The sequence below is a fragment of the Agelaius tricolor genome, unplaced genomic scaffold (genome assembly GCF_023055355.1).
Source record: "Agelaius tricolor isolate 1412-34295 unplaced genomic scaffold, bAgeTri1.0.p SCAF_6, whole genome shotgun sequence".
In the NCBI taxonomy this organism is placed as follows: Eukaryota; Metazoa; Chordata; class Aves; order Passeriformes; family Icteridae; genus Agelaius; species Agelaius tricolor.
Window position 1 is genome coordinate 42,536,156 of NW_027269266.1, and position 18,366 is coordinate 42,554,521.

The window sequence follows — 18,366 nt, forward strand, 5'->3', positions numbered from 1 at the left end:
GCTCTGGCTTGTTAGCTGGTATGAGAAAACCCTCTCCCCTATCCATGAGCAGAGAAAGATTCCAAAGAAGAACAGACATGGGTGACACACAAGACTTCTGCAGCTCACGTTTTCAAGCAAGGTGACAATTCTATTTCTGTAGAGGTTCAGAATGTGTGATAAATGGCTTTGTCATAGTGCAGGGTTAGCTATAGGAGAAGAGGATAAAAGCTCAAGACAATCTTGACTGCTTGTTTAGGATACGTGAGGTCATCAGGAAAAGGAGTGCTGTCAGTAGTGGTGACATTCACTGCTTGTTTCCCTTTCTCTCCTTAGAGAGCTTCATAAAGGCCACCTGAAAATACAAGTTGAGGTGTTTCAAGGTTCCCTTTTGAAAAGAACTTACTGTCCTTCTGCAGCAAAAAGCTGATTTTTCTGCTTTGGAGAACCTAAGGTGCCTTGGTATCAAATACAAAATCAATGTATTCTTTGCATTCTCTTCTGGGTTTATGAGCAAACCTGCTTAATGGTTTCTACTGTTTTTTGTTCATTAAGAGTACTGAAAGCACCTTATCTTATATACAGCTGGACACTTTATGATAGAAATATCTGAATTATATCTTCAACCCTAAAAGAGAGGCGTGCACATTGTTATCCCCTTCACAGTTCATGTTTAGCCACGTGTTTTGCAAAATTGCCCTTTAAATTTTTTTATTTTGCTGAGGTTCCAGATTATTAGTAACACTGAGCAGATGCTCTGCCTGGCCATGCAAACTAAAAACTGATGCCCATGAGAGCTGCCTGTTTAAAAACAAATCTCTGATGAGAAGAATAATAAAATTATTAAGCTTAGATATTTCCTTTTTTTTTTTTTTTTTTTTACCAAAACCTCTTGGCTGCAGCATTTGAGCTAGTGGCAGTACAAGATGAGAAAAATTTGCGATGCAGAGGGCTCTTCCAGTGATCTATGAATGCAAGCTGAGAGCTGTGAGAGATGTTACTAGGAGGTTCCCAGTACTCACCACTGAGGTTTTCTCTTTTTTTTTTTTTTCCCTCTTTCCCCTTGAAGTTAGACTGAGCCCTGGAGGAAGATTGGGATGGATACAGTCTTTCAACAAATGTTAGGGGGTTGGAAATCAATGTTCAGACAAGGGCTTTTTGCTGTTCCTAGCAATAGAAAAATAGGAATGAAACCAAACACTACTGAATATTCCAGTGATTTGTGGAGTTTAACCTTCCAGTTGCATGTGAATAACTGGTAAATGGACTCAAAGCTCCAAGAGATAAATAATCATTTCAGTTAATATGAGGACTGAAGGTTGACATTTTTACACCTTTCATGACTCTTGTGCTCTGACAGAGGACCCCACAGTGGATTGGATTGGATTGGATTCAGGGCAGAGAGTTGCCACTGGCCTGCAGGAATTGGCTGATAATATCACCCTTGTATCCTGGAGTCTCTGAGCCCGCAACAGACACTGATCAATGGGTGAGCCTAATGTATTATAATTAGAGATAAACAAGCCTTGAAGGAGTAATTAGCTAATGGGCAGTTGTGTGCTCCAGAGATGACACAGTGCTTTGGAATGCTCCATATTATTGCTGGTCTGATTCAGGGGCCTGATTCAGATAGTGTCCAAGTCTTGTAATGGTTACTAATCTGGTCTAAGTCTGCCTCTGCTTCTCTGGTTTTCAAAACCTGTCTGGAGTTCTTTATGTCTTCTTCATAATGCTTCTTGTTGCCTTTATATATGTGCAGGCATGTATGCACACACATGCTTCCAGCCTCTTTCAGTTTGCTAGCAGAGGTGAGTGAGATCTGAAGCCACATTCTCCCCTTTCCAAATTGTGTTTCAGTGTGAGCTGAGGAGTGAAGAGGAGGAGAGTGCTCTTCCTTGATATGCAACCAGTCCCTAAGATACCAGAGTCTGCAGGGCAGACAGGCTGTGCCAAAATCAGGGCACTGTGTTGTTTCTGTGACATCCTTCTGAGTTGGCAGGCTGGGAACACCTTCCCCCAGCACTTGCTGACCAATATGGATACCTCCAAGGAAGGATGTCTCCGGGAAAAGGCCTTCTCTTGTCTGACTTTTGTCCAGTTCAGTGAATGGGTATCTCTGCAGAGAGCTCACCACACCTATGTTGCATCAGCAACTCTAACAGTAAAGAGGCAAGCCAAGACATTTTCTGTGGAACCCAGATCAGAGAAATGTCCCTCCAATAAATCCAATGAGCAGCTTCTCAGGTGGAGGCTCCATGGGAGAATGACCAACCCTGACCACAGCAGTGTCCTGGGAACAGCCAAACTGACTTTGAGCTGTACACCAGGAACAGCTGTTTCTAGAAACAACCCATGGACTTTGCTGTATTTGAAAGCAAAATGCAATGATTTCATTTTTGAAGAAATTCTGAAGTCTCTTTTTATTTATGTCTTGCTTCCATCTCCTGGAAGTACTTCTCTACTTTTCTTAAATAGCAACAGGAATTTCTAAATGGTTATAATCAGAAACTAGGCCAAGGGACTGTTAGTCTCTCAGTTGTGCTGGGTGGTGTTGCCAGACTAGGAATCATATCCAGGGATTGAAACAATGGTCCAAGCTGCTTTCAACTGACTGTGAAAAGAGGAGTGGAGTGGGAACCTAGAGAAAGTGGTGGTGAGACTAAAAGATGAAAGTTTGGAGGAGGTAGAACATAGGAAAACTATGACAAGGGACAAAATGCAGCTGACAAATTCCTCTGATAGGAATCTTATACTGATAGGAATCTTCTACTCCTTGTAGTATCTTCGTTGTGGCTGAGCAGGGACATTCCATTTTTAATAAGAATACTAAATTCTTCGGGCAGAGGAACAACTGAAAAAACCCACAACAAACCTCTGTTTAAATGACAGGTAAAGTCACACCACTTTTATTAATTAAAGAAGCCTTTGAAAGTACTGGCAAGCACTTGCTCCACAGAGCAAGTTAGTGGCCACAGGGCTGCATCCTGTGTGAAGCATTTCAGCAATGTCACGGCTGATCTTTGTTCTGACCGCCTCCCATTTCCCTTGGGATCAAAATCAGCACAGCCTTTGGGGGTAACAACTCAGAAGTACTCCTAAGTGTCTAAACAAATCTGTATTAGGGAGTGTTGGGTAGATACAGAGCACCACGAGGGGATGTCCAGCATGCGGGAATCATTTCCTACCAAAGCTACAGCAGTTCATGCAGCACATCTATTTCAGTGTCAGACAGGAGAAACTTTGCTGAGGTTATCGAGCAGCTCGTGGGTAGCATGGCTGCCCTCTTCCCCTTCCAGGGACTGGTCCCAGGGGGTGTCCCCATGGCCTGGGCTGGCCAGGGTAGGGTGCCCGAATGCCAAGTGTCCATGGCTGTGTCACAAACACTGGCGATGGTGGGGTGAATGCTGCTCCCCTCCCGCCGACCATGGGGCTGCCAGCCAGGGCTTCTCCTCTGCCTGGTTTCCTGGCAGGGCTGGATCCATTTGGAGACTCTATTTTCTTGTCTAGAGCAAAGATTATGAATGTTATTTTCTTTGTAGCAAGGACTGCCTTTCGTCCTTTCCCCAGTGGCTGCTGTTTCTTTTCTGTGCAATAACCAGAGTGTCTGGGGATTTGTGTTTGAGCATCTGAGTGAAGGAACCAGGAATAAGAATGTTCTCCCCCACAACTCAACAGCCATTACATGTCTCTGCTGCCCAACCCTTCTTTTCAGCTTCTTACAGAAGCATTGATAAGACACAATAATCCTACCAGCCATGCTGGCACACACCTAGGCACAGGGTGTGGTGGGTAATTCCTTATTTTAGTCTTTATTTTCAGTGCATTCAAAACACTGCCAGCACTATATCCATTTAAATGAATGCCTTGAGTCTGCTTTGGAGAGGATCTGACCTGGGTTGCTCTGAGCCTTCCAGTTTTGTCTCAGCCCATCAAATTCAAGGGGGTTATGGTGGCACTAGTCTGCTTTTCTCACATGTACCAGGATAAAATCAAAATCTTTCAGGTGATTTTCACAAGTGAGAGCCAGAGGCTCTGATAGTCAGGAAGTGGCTGGTTGAGATTGAGCCTGGAGAATCCATTTTCTTTGAAAATGACCCAATCCTGGTGCTAATGCCTCCTCCTGATTCCTTCTGCCCATGCAGCTCCACAGCAGATCTTAGAGCATGCATTTAATTACCCTAAGACTTAACCCAATCCTGTGAAAAGTTTCTGCCTCATTCATGATGAATTTTCCAATGAAAAGCTCAACTCAGGAAGAAAAAGTCTGACTCAACTCACCAGCCCTGAAACAACACTGTGTTTAAACACTATTCCCAGAATAAATTGCTGGTTTCATGAACAGCATGGTTAATAGCTGGGATGTGAATCATAATTTTAGATTACAATTCCCACTGTGACAAGCCTGTATGAGATATAATCCAGTCTAAAAATGTGCCCTTCCTGAGTGTCCATTGGCAGGTAGACTTCTGCAACAGGACAAAACATGTGCTAGTGATACTCATCCAATCCCTTGCTAAGGTATATCCCTCCAGTTTCTCAATCCTACCAGCCACTTTGGTGGCTAAATGAGCCCTTTTGGAAGTGTTATGGGGAGATTGTTTTAATTTTTACCTTCTGCTTGTTTGGGGGGGCTTTCAGTCTTCGTACTTGGTATAAGTAAATCCTCCAGATCTTGCAGCATAGGGTTTGTACTGGCTTTGTTGTTTCTCTTGTTTTTCTCCTCTTCTCGTTGCTGCATCAATAAAAAACATTTGGTTTGGTTGAAAACTGCAGGTGTAATCTGGGAAATGGTGGCCTGATGTTGTGTTTGGCTGGCTAAGTGTTTGTTGTTATGAATGAATCTCTTTGCCAAGTTCAAGGTGCTGAATCCCAGTCCAGTGATCAGGTGTTTTCAGGAAAGAAGGCACATCCCAGACAGGACTGGAAAACAGTGGGTCTGCTCCTGTTAGGCTAAAGCACTTGCAGATAACATGGTTTAGGTCCATCAGGCTGTCTGTGTGTTCTTACAGCCACCAATCTGCCCTCTCTGGTGTATTGGTTAGTTTTAAATGTGAGCCTCTTGTGAGAGAGGGTGTCAGGGATAAATGCCAGAGGAAGCGGGTATGGCAGCACAGGGATGGGCTGTAGGGCTGGCTTTGACATTACTTGCATACATTTAGGGCTACAAAAGATTCTCTTCTGGATAGTGGAGGGAATCTGTACTTTTGTATAGGGCTGAGTCCTGCTTTGTGATCCCTTTAGCCCTGATCCCAGCCAGGTTGTGCAGTGTGAAATAGAATGCCCCAAAATCTGAGAGTGCTGTAGCACAGGTTCACCTCCTGCAGTACTCAAGGGTGCCCTTTGCACCAGGACACTTCCTTTAAGCCGAGTGATTGATTCTGAGTTTGAGCATTTGAATGTAATTTGTGGAGTACCATTTCTCAGTGCTCACATCCTCACTTTTAATATTGCACCAGTCTCTGCTTTATGTGATGTTTTGCTTTATGTGGCACTGCTTCCTTGGCCTGGATCCTGTCTCGTGCCAGTAAAATGGCTGTGGTTTTCATGGGCTTGTCATTGTTCCTGGGAAATCTCAGACACCAAAGCATTGTCTGAACTTTGAGGTAACTTATTCTTGTAGATAAAAACCACAGTTTATGGCAAAGCCAACTGTAGTTTTGATGTATGAAATAGCAGACTATTATGGGATGTGACCACTCTGCACAGCTCGACATTAAATGCCATCAGAGGGGATTGAACAAGCATAAAATATGTCATCTTCTTGTGTCACCAAAGTGAAGAGTGATTTAAAGCATATACTATGCATCAAGATTTAAGTGCATGGTATTTCACAGGTGGTTTTGCCAGATCAGTACTTACCATTTGCATTTTCTTCTTCAGCTCTGTGTTGGCGCGCTGATATGCTTTAGACACAGCATTCAGGTAATAGATGGTGAGGCTAGAAAAGAAAGCATGTTGCTGTAGTGATATGATTAGGGGAAAGAGAAAGTTTCACAAGGAAGGAACATGTAATTTTTTGCCTACCCTCTAATTCTTAATTTTCCCACCAGCTGTCTCCAAACTTCTTTTAGAAGCTCAAGGTTTAGTAAAAATTTGGGCTGACTGTGGCATGGTTAGCCAAGACAGGCTGAGCCCATCCAAAGCTCAGTTCTACTCAAACAGAAGAAAAATTATCAGCCTGCACTTGTGCCTCCACCTTGGCTGGCCATGGGCTCTCTCTGCTTCCTTTGCACCAACCTTGGGGAAACCAAGCACCAGCCTTGAAATGGAACTGCCACCACATAACACAGGGACCTTAGGAAAAACTGGAAAACCAGGGAAATAGTGGTAGAATAGGGCCTTGACACCTCTCCTGAAAAGCAGTGTTCAAGGAACAGTCCTCCTTCCCCCTTTTCCAGGACCAGCTGCATCCTCTATCCCTGGATAGGGCCCTTGAGGGCAAGCAGAAGCCAGGTTGGAGCAGAGCCATGGGCTTTTGTTTTGATCCTCTCTTCTCCAAAAAGGGCATGCCAAAGCCAGGGGAAAACTGAGCCAAGCTGGAGGGAACTGAGAGGCAAGTGGGGATGGGCCAGGGCATGCTGGCTGCCAGCCTCTGGCACACAGGGAGGCTGTGCTTTAAAACATCCCCAGGTGTCCGGGTCTGTCTTGCCACCTCTGACACTCACCAGGCAGTAATATCTTGGTAGTAAAAAAAATGTTCCCTCCTGCTTTTGTGGAGTTATAACCATCATCTGCTCAGTGACTCCAAGCCATTTCCAGGAAAAGTACCAGCCATTCAGTTAACTGCTATAGTTGTTTTGGTTTGGTTTCTTTTTTTTTTTTTTTTTAATAAAGTAGAAAATTCTCTTATAGAAGGAAAACAAAGGCAGGGAAAGAAAAATGGTTTCCTGACAGTTCATAACCTGTGTGTGTTGCTCCAGCCCAGGTTCATCCAACTCAAACCAGACTCAATGATTTCATCAATTGAGTGCCTGACCCCAAGCCCAGCAAGGCACCTTGTAGTGGCATGTGGGTTTCCAGGTGGAAGATCAGGAAGTGGTGCTTAGGATTGCCTTTCTTGAGGCTTTTTACAGGGGTCTGTTTAGAGGAAACACATTTGCTTCCTTTTGTCTAACATTAACCCAAAACTCAGTCTTGGTGATCTAGGCTCTCTGTCCTGCAAATCCTCTTGGAAATTGTTTTTCTTTTTGTTCTTCTGTAAAGGTGTGATAGTTTTATTTCTTTTATGTTATCAAGCTCATTGTCTAGAAAATACTACTTTGTAATCAGGGCTGTGAATAAGAATGATGTTGATAACACACTGATATTTTCGTTTTGCTAATTCTTGTTTATCCTAAGCTGAGCATGGACCTTTGTTTTTGTCTCCAGCTCTGCCAGTGAGGAGGTGCACAAAAGAAACTGGGAGGGAGCATAGGTGGGACAGGTGACCTGAACTGACCAAAGGGATATTCCACACCATACAATGTCATGTCTGGTGTACAAATAAGGGGGGGGTTACCTTTAACAGGGGCCAGTCTGGTGTTGGCAAGGGGGGTCTGGCATCAGTCAGTGGGTGGTGAGCAACTGTATTGTGTGACACTTATTTTTCCCTTTTTATTATTATTATAATTTACCATTATTATTATATTTTACTTTGATTTTGATTATTGAATTGGTCTTATCTCAATCTGCAAGTTTTTCTTTAATTCTCTTCCTCATTCCACCAGGATTGGAGAGAGAGAGAGAAGAGGTTGAGCAAGTAGCTGGGTAGTGCCTAATTTCCAAGTGGGTTTAAACCATGACACCCTGGCACCCCTCTTCTCTGATGTATTGCTTCCCCAGTTCTGGGGAGAGTGTGGGTCGCTGTCCTTTTCTAGCAGAGGAATTTTAATTTTTCCCCCTTCTTGATACAGTAAAATGCTTCTATCTTCTGCCAGGAAGCTCTACAGGCCACAGCTTTAAATCCTACTCTCAGCCTGACTGGGATTAGGTTATGTGCCCATGGACACAATATCTTTCATACTTCTTTCTCTGTATTTCCTATTTCCCTTGTCCTTGGGCAGTTAAAAGCAGGACAGTAAGCTTGACCCATGTCACTCACTGGACCCCATCATTGTTTGGAACCAGGAGCTAAGAACCAAAATAAATAGAAGATACATTTTGGATTGCACTTGGATAAAAGAGAAGGGGTTGTCATGGCTAGAGAAAATGACTTAAATTCAGTCCATAGTGAGTGGAAAACACATTTTTTGAGCGATTGCAATCAAAATCAACAGACTGTCCATTTATGATCCACCTGTTGCTCTTTGTAGAGGCTATTTTTAGTTAGGCTGGATTACAGGTTGCCTTGCCTGCTGCTTTGAGAGCTTGTGGCTCCATGCTCATCAGGACTAAATGAAGCTTTTGCATTTCCCTGGTTTCAGCCTCTCGGAAAACTGGATGGGGTTCATGACACAGACTAGTTCCAGCTTAACCCTGTCTGCCTGTCAGCACCACAGCACAAGTTGAAGATTTTCAGAGACAAGGCAGGAAATTGGGCACTTGACTGAAAAGGAAGAGAGAAAAGGGCCAAAGCCTTAAGAAACAACCTTGTTTGTTCACTGTGATTTTGTCTGGGATTATCACAGGCAAGGTGAGCACGTAGATAACAATCAGTGCCTCTGCAAGGCACCCAATGCTCTCAGGGAATGTGAGAGCTGCTGCCGAGGGGCCATAGGTCTGACTGGTCCAGGCAGCACGGGGGGAAGCCATTTCTTTAGGGCTGTGACTCTCTTGGGAGCTGAAGAGCTGGAAATCACAAGTGTGTAATACATACAGGCCATACAGGCAGTGCATCTGGCTAGAAAGTGAGGATGTTTTGGGTAAAATGGGCATAAGGTATTTCTCAGTTCTCAGAGGGGAGTCAGGGCAGAAACAAAACTGTGTCTTGAGGAGAGTTGGACTGATGGTAAAGCTGTGGTGTGGGAATTGCCAGCACTGGGAAGGTGTGATAAAAGGTATCTCTTCAACAAATAAACAGAATTTGTGCTGTTACTTTTCCCAGCTGTCAGTGGAGGAAAGGGCAGGAGATTGCGACTGGAAAAAAACCCCATTATTTTCAAAGGTATTGCTCTCTCCCATCAGCTTTTTCCAGGGTTGCATCAAAGCCTCAGAAACCTGGCCTGCAGCCCTTTTGTTAAGGTGGCTCATTTGGGGTGTTCTGCAGTCTTCATTTTGTGTTTGCAGTAGTATCTGCCAGTACTGCTGTGAAGCCCACAGGGCCAGAGTTTTTAATTCAATATATACTTGGCCATGCTGGGGTGTGGTGTGAGACTTCTTGTCTTCTGCACAGACCTGCTCTGGTCTGTACAGGTGTAGGATCTGCCTGCAGAATTTACAGTACCTGATCATCCTTTTGTGGTTAAAAAGAGCAAGTAGTTTGAGGCAGGTAGAGGGATGACATGTCATTTTCAGTTTATTTAGGATTTTTCTCAGGTTGTTTGTATAAGAAACTTTGTATGGAACTAGTATTCTATGTAATTTAATGGCATTACCTTCAGTGTAGCTATGCAGGATGAAGCATCACAGTGCCCAAGGATCAGCCCAGAGGCTCATCTCCAATGTGTGGACACCCCAGAAAGAGTCAGAACAGGAATCTCTGTATGCATCAGGCTCCCCAGCTCTGTCCCCATCTCCCATTGATTAGTCTGAAGTGCTCAGGACTGCCTACAGAATTTGGCCACAGCCCTCCTACTCATTTTGATAGCTTTGTAAAGCCTCAAGAACGGTGCCAAAAATATATTTTCAAATAAAAGGAGAACTAATCCTAATACTGCTGAAGGTGCTGGGGATTTAAGTTTGATTTCAAAGCTGAAATGATCAAACGGCACTAAAACAAATACCAGATGTATTACTTGGAAAATGAAGAAGTAAAACCCCCCAAACCCAAACAAAGCTCACAACTCTTCATATTTTTGGAACATGTAATTTTTGAATGCCCTGTCTTGGCTGTGCTCTAAATACCACCAGCTGTGACAGAAATTGCTTCTCCAAGAGGCACCAGGCTGAGACTGACCATTTATTTCCTGCTGACTACAGAAAATTTTTCATATGGAAGCTGTGACAGCTTAGATATCTACAAGGCCTCTGTCAGCAATGTATTTCATCCACAAAGTTGTGTTTAATTGGGTCAGGTAATTAAATTTTGGGAAATTGGGTTAGGCAAAGGTAAGGGGTGTAGGGAGCATGTGTCTGCTCTAATCCATGCTGTTATCTCAGCAGAACCTGTATTTAGACCTGACTAATATACCAGAATTTTTTTTCCAACCTTCTCCCCCAAGCCAGGCATGTAATATTGCAATGAAAACTTACACCATGAGCAGAATTGCAGGTATGATCAGTCCTGGATTTGCCAAATAGCTGAAGATCTTGGCAACAAAAAGTGGGAAATCAAGCTCGATGGTCTCTTGAATGACATCATACATCCTTTTCTTTCCACTGGGAAGACAAACAGCCAGTTAAGGAGTGTAGGTATCCTCTGGAGGGACAAAATGCCCCATAGTCTCATAGTGCTAAGCAGCATGCTTCACCTCTCTTTCAATGAACATCAGCTTGCTGAAGGCTTCAAAGGAGTTTAAAATGCCTTTATTTGAAATTATCTATTGGTTCATTCATTCCCTCATTCTCTCCCCTCATTGACTATACAATTAATCTTTGCTAGGCCAACTTGCTCCTGGAGTCAATACATTTATTTCCACGCTTGACTCCTTTATGAGTCCTGACTATTTACCCCTCTGAAATAGATAAAACCCTACAGACTGCAGTAACCACATATTTCTGATGAATATCTTGTTAAGTTTGGCCTTTTCATGGTAGAGATGACTTTCCATATGCAAATTCCAGCTTTCTGAAATAATGAGCCAACTTGAAGGGCTGCTAAGTAATGACAAAAATAGCAAGCTGTGATTATTGCTTAATAGGAGACTCAGTGAAAGAGTAATTTCAAACGGGATTGATGAAGCAGATGAGAGTATTCTGTATGAAAGAAGAACAAATCCGTAAAGGGCTGGATTATATAATTGACCTTCTTCTCTCCCCAGCATCTTTGGGTCTGGGAATTCAACACCATCAGGGCTCTCCCTCCCATTTAGACTTGGTGCCTCCTGGGAGCTTGCAGGATTCCCCTCAGGAGGGTGTTGGACTCTCTGTCTCAATGTTGAGAGTCAATAAAGAAAACTTGGATAAACAGCATCCCAGCCTCATCTACTGCCAGGAGCTCAGGAGAGCTGAGCTTTCAGTTGAGCTGCCAAGGGCCTGAATCAGGCTGAGTGGCTTTTGAAGGGTTGATTGGGAATTGAAATAGCTCTTTCACATTGCAGATTAGTCATATCCCAATGATAGTGTGCGTGCAACAAGTTACTTGTCAGATCTTCTGACATGACTCGTTGACACCTGTCCTTGTTAGAGAACTGAGGGTATTTTGGTCTCTTGCCTTTCCCCCGAGTCTTTGAGCTTTCTGATGTCATTCTCCGTCAGCAAGCAGATAACCCAAAACATCTACAAGAACAATTTGTTCCAAGCTGGCTCCTTGCTGAGTCAGATTCAGCAAGCCCAGGAAAAGGCGTTATTCAATCAAATTAGATTTTATTGGCACGTTAATCCAGTCCACTGAATGCTTTGTGCAGTGCTGATTCTGTCCTAATTAAAAGAAAAAAAGCACCCCATAACATTAAAAAAACCCCAAACACCAAAGAAGAAGGGAAAAAAAAAAGGCAGTAATTTTACAGACTCACCCCTATCCATTTCTGCTATTTGCCAACAAAAGTCAACATATAAAATACATCCTTTGGACTCATTTTGTTTCCTCAATGTTCCAAAGAGCCTTTAGGATACTCCAGTTGGGTTTTTTGGGGTTTTTTTCTGGGACTGAGACTCCATCTTTGCTGGAGTCCAGTCCTAACTTCATGAAAATATGAGAATTTTGCTTTCAAAACATGAAAGCAAAAATGAAAATTTTGTTCCCATGTACCAGAGGACACAAACATCCTTTTTGGTGTTTTGGTAGTACCTGAAAGGTCCACAGTCAAAGGAGGGAGGCAGGGACATGATGGTGTAAGCCACAGGCAGGAGGCTGAGGAAGAGGATCAGCAGCAGCAATCCCATGTAAAAATTGTTAGACTTGGATGCTTTGAAGACTCTTGCATGAGGGACATTGCTGCTCATAACAGCCCAGCACTGAAAATACATGGAGGTTAATAAGCGCAGCACGTTTATACCCACGAGCCCTGGGGCGTAAAAGGATCCCATCCTGAAAAGGAAAAGAGAAGGACAGGAGCTGTTTTTTGACAGACTGGAAGGTTTACCCTTTTCAAGAACAGAAAAGGAGGTGTTTGTGTGGTGACAAGTTTGCTCACAAACAAAGGCTGAGTGGGCTGATAGGTGCTACCCACATGTCCCCACAGCAGAAGTCCCCTGCACCCACAGGTGCAGCTATGGTCCCCCTCACTGAGGGCAGCAAGGCCTCAGACTGCTCAGGGGTTGCAAAGTTTTTCAGTTTGTGACAAAAATTTCTTGGAGATGGCTTGGAAAATATTAGGTGAATGTAACCAGAGGAGAGAGACACGCTTTTATAGTTAAGCACAGAAAGCTGATCAGAAAAAACAGAACTCAGAGGTTTATCTAGTTGGCTTGGAAACTCTCTAACTCCACTAACAGGTTTTCTCAATAACATGAAAAATAAAATAAAAGGAAATTATCTTACCAAATCATTCCCTGGTTGAAAACCAAACCCAAAACGTTGCCGCTAATGTCAAACTCTGCATAGGATGGCTGTGTGGGGAAAGAAAGGAAAGTGTGCTGTTGCTGGAGGTACCTGCTGGGTTTCTGCTGGGTGCATGATGCTTATTTAAAGCTGGCAAGCAGAGCTTCATGGGAGGGCTCCTGCTGCGTGCACACTGCTTGAATGAGCAGCAGCAGGGTGGGGAAAGCAGAACTGGAGCTACTGCTCCTTCTCCCTTGGCTTCCTGAAAACTGCTAAGATAAATGGGGGTGCTTGGATCTGCTCTGTGTTTCTCTCTCTAATATGACACCAGCTGTGAGCATGGCACGGGACCACGTTTAAACTCCAGCTGGTGCCTGGCTATGGACTTACAGTTCCACCCTGGTAAAATATTGAATCTTGAGGCAGTGATAATTATGAGCTGGAAGGCAAATGCTATGCTGGATTATGTCCGTGTCCCTGGGTCCAAGCTGCTGAAGAACAGAAACACAGGGAAAAGGGAGAGAAATACAAGGGAATATATGACCTGATGGGTATTAGGTAACATTTTACTCTGTGCTAGCTGATCTATTGCTCCATATAATGCAGTATTTTACCTATCTGATGTGGGTGCTAATGGTGGCAGGTCCAGAACAGGCTGCTCTGATCTACTGGCAGTATTTGTTGCTTTATAAATTATTATTTTGTTAGATTTTCCTATGATGAAGCTATTTCTTCTATATATAACTACTTTTGTGTGCACAAAACTTAGGTGACTTTTGGCAGATGAAACTTTGTGTAAAGATTTTCATGTTATGTTTTCTTGAAAAAAACCTATTTTTTTTAAACTGCAATGCAGAAAACAGAATTCTAAGAAATGGTAAGTGATGCTCTTATATCTTTGGAATATCCTATGTAGTATGTCTATCTTTTATGCCATTTGCATTTACTTAATACTGTCAGCAATTCATAAAGTTGAAGATGTTTGTGCTTTATGATGAAAACTCAAGGAGAATCTAGTCAGAGTCTTTCTTTGCTGACTGCTCACAGCTTTGGGAAGGGATGGCTGTAAACAGTTTTCTTTGTTCTTTTGATTCTGGTCCATTTCTACTTTAAATCTTCAGCTAGAAGTTAATATTAGCTTCTTTTTTGCATGAAAATAAAAACAACTTTCAGTGTCTATTGTCCTCTGCCTCGAGTATTCCTAGGTGAGAAGGCTGGGTTAAACAAGAAGCTTATTCATTATCTGCATTAGAAAAACACATAGAAAATTGTGCTGGTGTCCCTGGCTAGGTTGGGTTAGTTGGCCATCAGCAAACCATCTTTGCACAAGCAATGGAAGTAATTTCATGCTGCTTGGCTGCTGGGGGGACCCTCCTAGGCCATCCTGGGGAATGTCCTCTGCCTCCCTCAGAAGAAACACAGAGCTGCACAAGCAGCAAAATGCCTGTTGTGCCCTGTGTGCTCTTCCTTGACCAAAGCCCTCCTTTTTGCTCTTCTCCAAACCACTCCTGGGAGCCCTGTCACTATGACAGCTAGGCAGTGGGTGCACTGATCTGCTTGTAATCTTGCAAGGTATATTCATCTCTGAATCCATCTGCTTTTGTTTCCTCTCCTGTGAAGCAATGGACTCCCCTCCATCCCTCCATTATTTTATTTGGTGTTTTGTGCAGTTCCAGTACTGAGTGCTTTGTAATGCAGCCTTTATGAGTACCAGAGTCCAGTGCTGTTGTGTGTTAGACACACGTGAGAGGGGAAGGAAATGCTCCTTGTTCCACTGCAGCAGAAGAAACACCAGGAGCAATCTGGAGCTTCTAGAGCTTCTGGAGCAGAAGCTTGCAGGAGCAATCAGGAGACACTGCTGTGAGAAAAGCAGGTTCCTGCCTCCAGGGTGGCCAATGAACAGGAAGGTCTGGGGCTTTGAAAGGGGATATAGAAGGGCCCAAGGTTTTGGGGTTATAGCAACTGAATGAACACCAGATTATTTCTTTCTTAAGTCAGCTTTATGTCTTAAAATTCTGAGATGGGGAGGAGAACTGCATTTTTGTAGAATTCTTACTGGGATGGAGCTGATTGACCCAGAAAAGTGATGCAGACTATGGATACCATAGTGATATGGATACCAATTATCCAGCAAGATCAGATGGCCACTGGAAGCATTCAAAACAAATTCATTTGTAGTGTTTCACCAAATGGCCCTAAATTACTTTTATCTTCTTGGCTATAAGATACTGACTGGGCTATAAGATACTTACAAATCCAGCCTCTAGGTCCCAGCACCAACAGTAATTCACAAATCTGACAAAGCAAGCTCGGATGAAATCTCCCACCAGGATGGTTATGTAGGTCACCAGGATATCAGACACAGTGAGCCTCACGAACTCCTGCAATTTAAAAGAAGGAAAAAACCCATTTAACTCCTATAATTTCAGTAACACATTCAGGACTGTATTTTTTATTAAGCTGTTTGTCTTTATATGACAATAATCTTCAGGAAAGCATGCCATGAGCAAACTCCATGCCTGCTTTCAAACTGTGCAGTGCCTAAGCTTCACCTCTGTGCTTGGGAGCCACGAGCTCTGTTATAGCTGTTAGACCTGATAGCTGCTGCTGGCATTATTGACTGCACTGCATGCTGTGGCAGCACAGAAAGTGGGAGCAGAATGCTAATGCTGCAGGAGTGCTGCTGTAAAATATACATATGCCCTCAGTTGGTTTGATTGTGCATTGCTCTGGTATGGCTCAGCCCCATAACTTTCATGTGGACTCCTAAGAAAATTGTTCAGTTGTAAACAAGAGCTGTGTGTAAGTGTAAAGAATGGAGATGTGCAAGAGAAAGAAGATAAAATTGCAGGCAAAAGGAAGACTCATAGGGTGGAAATAGCTGGTGGCCCAAGGATTCAAAAGAAAATAGACTTATAAGAAGAGTTTTTAAAGTATGAGGGGGGGGAAACCAAAGATCTGCTCAATGTCAGCTCAGCTGCACCAAGGATCAGCTCCCTCTGGTGGGTGACAGTGGCTGGTCTTTTCCCACATGACTGAGAACCATCTGGCTTTTGAAGATGCCTTGAGTGTGCACAGGAATGCATAGCCTTGTAGTTTGGCAAGCCCTAACTATCTCTGTCAGCCAGTAAACAGCTACTTTTGCCTTTTAAGTTGTGCATAGTCTGGCTGCAGATCTTCTTGGTGCAAGGTAAATAATGCAGGGTGGATTTGTCTGGTGAAACTCTGAGGACTTGAAGGCCACCCCGTCTGCCTTTCAAGGGGGTTACTTTTGCCTAATTCTGCTTTCATCCCATGGCCCCATGCTGCATTACTGATTGGGACATGTCAGGAGTTCTCCTGAGGCATGTCCTCTGGTTGGGTTTTACACCTGCACCAAAGCCTCTCTGGGACAAGTGCCACAATAAATGGAGAAGAGAGGTTTGCTTCAAAGGCACAGTCATGATCTGAATAAGAACATGGTGTAGGTGTGGCTGCAGACTGCCTGGTCTTTTGTGCTCTTCACAGCCAGTGCCTCAGAGCTGTGCATGCCCTGGCTGCTTCCAGCTGAGGATTTCACCACCATGGCTTGAGAGCCATGGCCAAGGGCTGGTATTGCCTTGGTGATGCTGTATGAGAGTGGGGGAAAGACCTGCTCTTTGTGAGGAACACTTCAAGCCTGGAAATTTTAAAGGCATCAGTTGCAAAAATGTAAATGGACTATCCCAAACCAACACAGAGACTTGGTACATAATGGATTTCTTACGATGCCGACAGTTGTCTCCCAGCAGGGTCCCCTGGGCACGTCTGCAGGGTCAAGGGGAGCTGGGGTGACAGTGCTGTCATTCCCTGCAGACGAGTTGTGGTGACCAAGCAGTGTCCAGTGAGTGATGTTTTTTACCACATCCTCTTCTGCCAGCTGCAATGAACAGACACACCCACACCCCCCCAGACAAAACCATCAGAAAATAGAAAACATGGAGATGCTTGAAGAAATCCAAGGCATCGAGTTCCTCCCTGCTCCTTAACAGTTACCACCTCTTGTATAAACATCTGTTCTCAATGGAGTCACAGTGCTGGCAATAGCACAGAAACTCCTCTTTTGCCTGGAGCAGGGGAACAGCTGAGAGTGGGTCAAGGCTCCATGAGTTTTTGGGGAACAAGCAGCATGCTCCCTGCACATGGAGGAGTCAGACTTCCTTCAAGACTCCTGTATGCAGATGTAGCCTTCACCCAGTCCTCCTCCTTAATTTTTCAGGGCAGAGTAAACTGCCCTGGTTTTTCTAATTCTTCTCAGTTTAAAACAGAGTAATTTTTTCTGTGGATAAGTTAGACATTTATCCTTTCCTGCAGTTATCTGCCCACAACACGCTACCAGGATAATGTTAAAGAGGGGAGGCAGAGGAAGAGGATTATAAACTGTATCCTCAGGGTCTGCAGTAATAGAAATTGCAAACAATGTCAGATGGAGAAAAAAAATAGAATTGCCCTAACATGCTGTGATTATAGGAAGACAACAAGTATGCTCTTTTCAGGTCTGTAAAGAGAAGCCAGGGACTCTGCTTGGTGAGTCTCCCTGGGGCGCTGCTCAAGAGGATTGGGAACAGAGCAAGCACCTGCTGCAGAAGGGGTGATTGTCCCTGCTGGCTGTGAGGACAGAGTATGTTCACCCTCAACTCTGGGAAATGCTATTTGACCGTGGCTTTTTGGCTCAGCTCTTACTTTTTCGTTGACATCATCCATCAAGGCCAACAAAAATGTGTAGAGGTTCCCGAGGAAGAGCGCGAAGATCCGCCCCAGCTGCCACTTCAGCCCAATGCGGGGATGGTAATTTTCTAGGGCAGCGATGGTTTCAAACAGCGGAGGGCAAAACATGCCCAGCAAGGACATCACAATTTCAACCTGCCACATGAGGAAAACAAGATAACTGCCCATAGTAACAACAGTGACTATCTTACTTTGAGCAGAGCGGGGGCTGCCAGCAACTGGTTGGAGATTTCTGAAGGATTTATAAAGGGGAGGGAGTCAAAGCAAACCCAGCTTCTGGCTTTGCTCAGCGTGCAGGCAGCACAGCGTCAGACTTCAGGGCTGGGTTGCATGACTTGCTCTTGCAGGAGCATTTTTGCTCTTATCTCAAAGGGATGAGCTCCAAAGAATTTGCTCCCTGTCAGTCCAGACTCATGAATATTTAGGTTCCTCAAGTACCTTGCAGTATTGCTTGCATCAGCTCCAAGGTTCTTATTTTAGTTTCAGAGGAAGCGCAAGACTTGGCTTGTGTGCATAAAGATAATTAGTCAATGCTAATGTTTATTTTCCACGTTCAGCACCTTTGCTTTTGCAGAAGGCATTTACCTACTTGAACAGAAGCACATCAAGATCTCAGTTTTGCAGCTCAAGAAAATGTGCCCCAGTGGTATCTTTGTTCCTCTTTATCATGCCAGATACTAAGCTGTACTGTAGTAAACAGGGTCATTGGCCAGTCAAGGTTAGCTCAGGCATGACTTAAAGGCTTTAAATCTTTTTATAGCCCTTCAGGCCCATAGCCTGCATCTGTACAGGCACAGGCAGTCTCTGACTCCTCTTTGTGCTTTTCTTTCCAGAATAAGTAACAGTACCTAGCACTATATTTGTTCAGATCTCACATTATCACCAGGAAAGGGTCAGACATTAAAGTTTTTTTAATAAGATTT

The 18,366-nt window shown here is 43.9% G+C and overlaps 1 protein-coding gene across 1 annotated transcript in view; it reads right to left on the reverse strand.

The window, feature by feature from the left end:
- Nucleotides 1-2,924: 2,924 nt before the first annotated feature.
- TMC2 (transmembrane channel like 2) overlaps nucleotides 2,925-18,366 on the reverse strand; it is a 30,976-nt gene continuing 15,534 nt past the window's right edge. The window contains exons 12-20 of the mRNA XM_071429562.1: nucleotides 17,399-17,578; nucleotides 16,443-16,595; nucleotides 14,950-15,078; nucleotides 12,698-12,765; nucleotides 12,005-12,244; nucleotides 10,309-10,434; nucleotides 5,839-5,917; nucleotides 4,591-4,711; nucleotides 2,925-3,482 (exon numbers count right to left, since the gene is read on the reverse strand). Coding sequence (XP_071285663.1) covers nucleotides 3,229-3,482; nucleotides 4,591-4,711; nucleotides 5,839-5,917; nucleotides 10,309-10,434; nucleotides 12,005-12,244; nucleotides 12,698-12,765; nucleotides 14,950-15,078; nucleotides 16,443-16,595; nucleotides 17,399-17,578 — 1,350 coding nt within the window. The 3' untranslated portion in view covers nucleotides 2,925-3,228. The remainder of the gene's footprint in view (nucleotides 3,483-4,590; nucleotides 4,712-5,838; nucleotides 5,918-10,308; nucleotides 10,435-12,004; nucleotides 12,245-12,697; nucleotides 12,766-14,949; nucleotides 15,079-16,442; nucleotides 16,596-17,398; nucleotides 17,579-18,366) is intronic.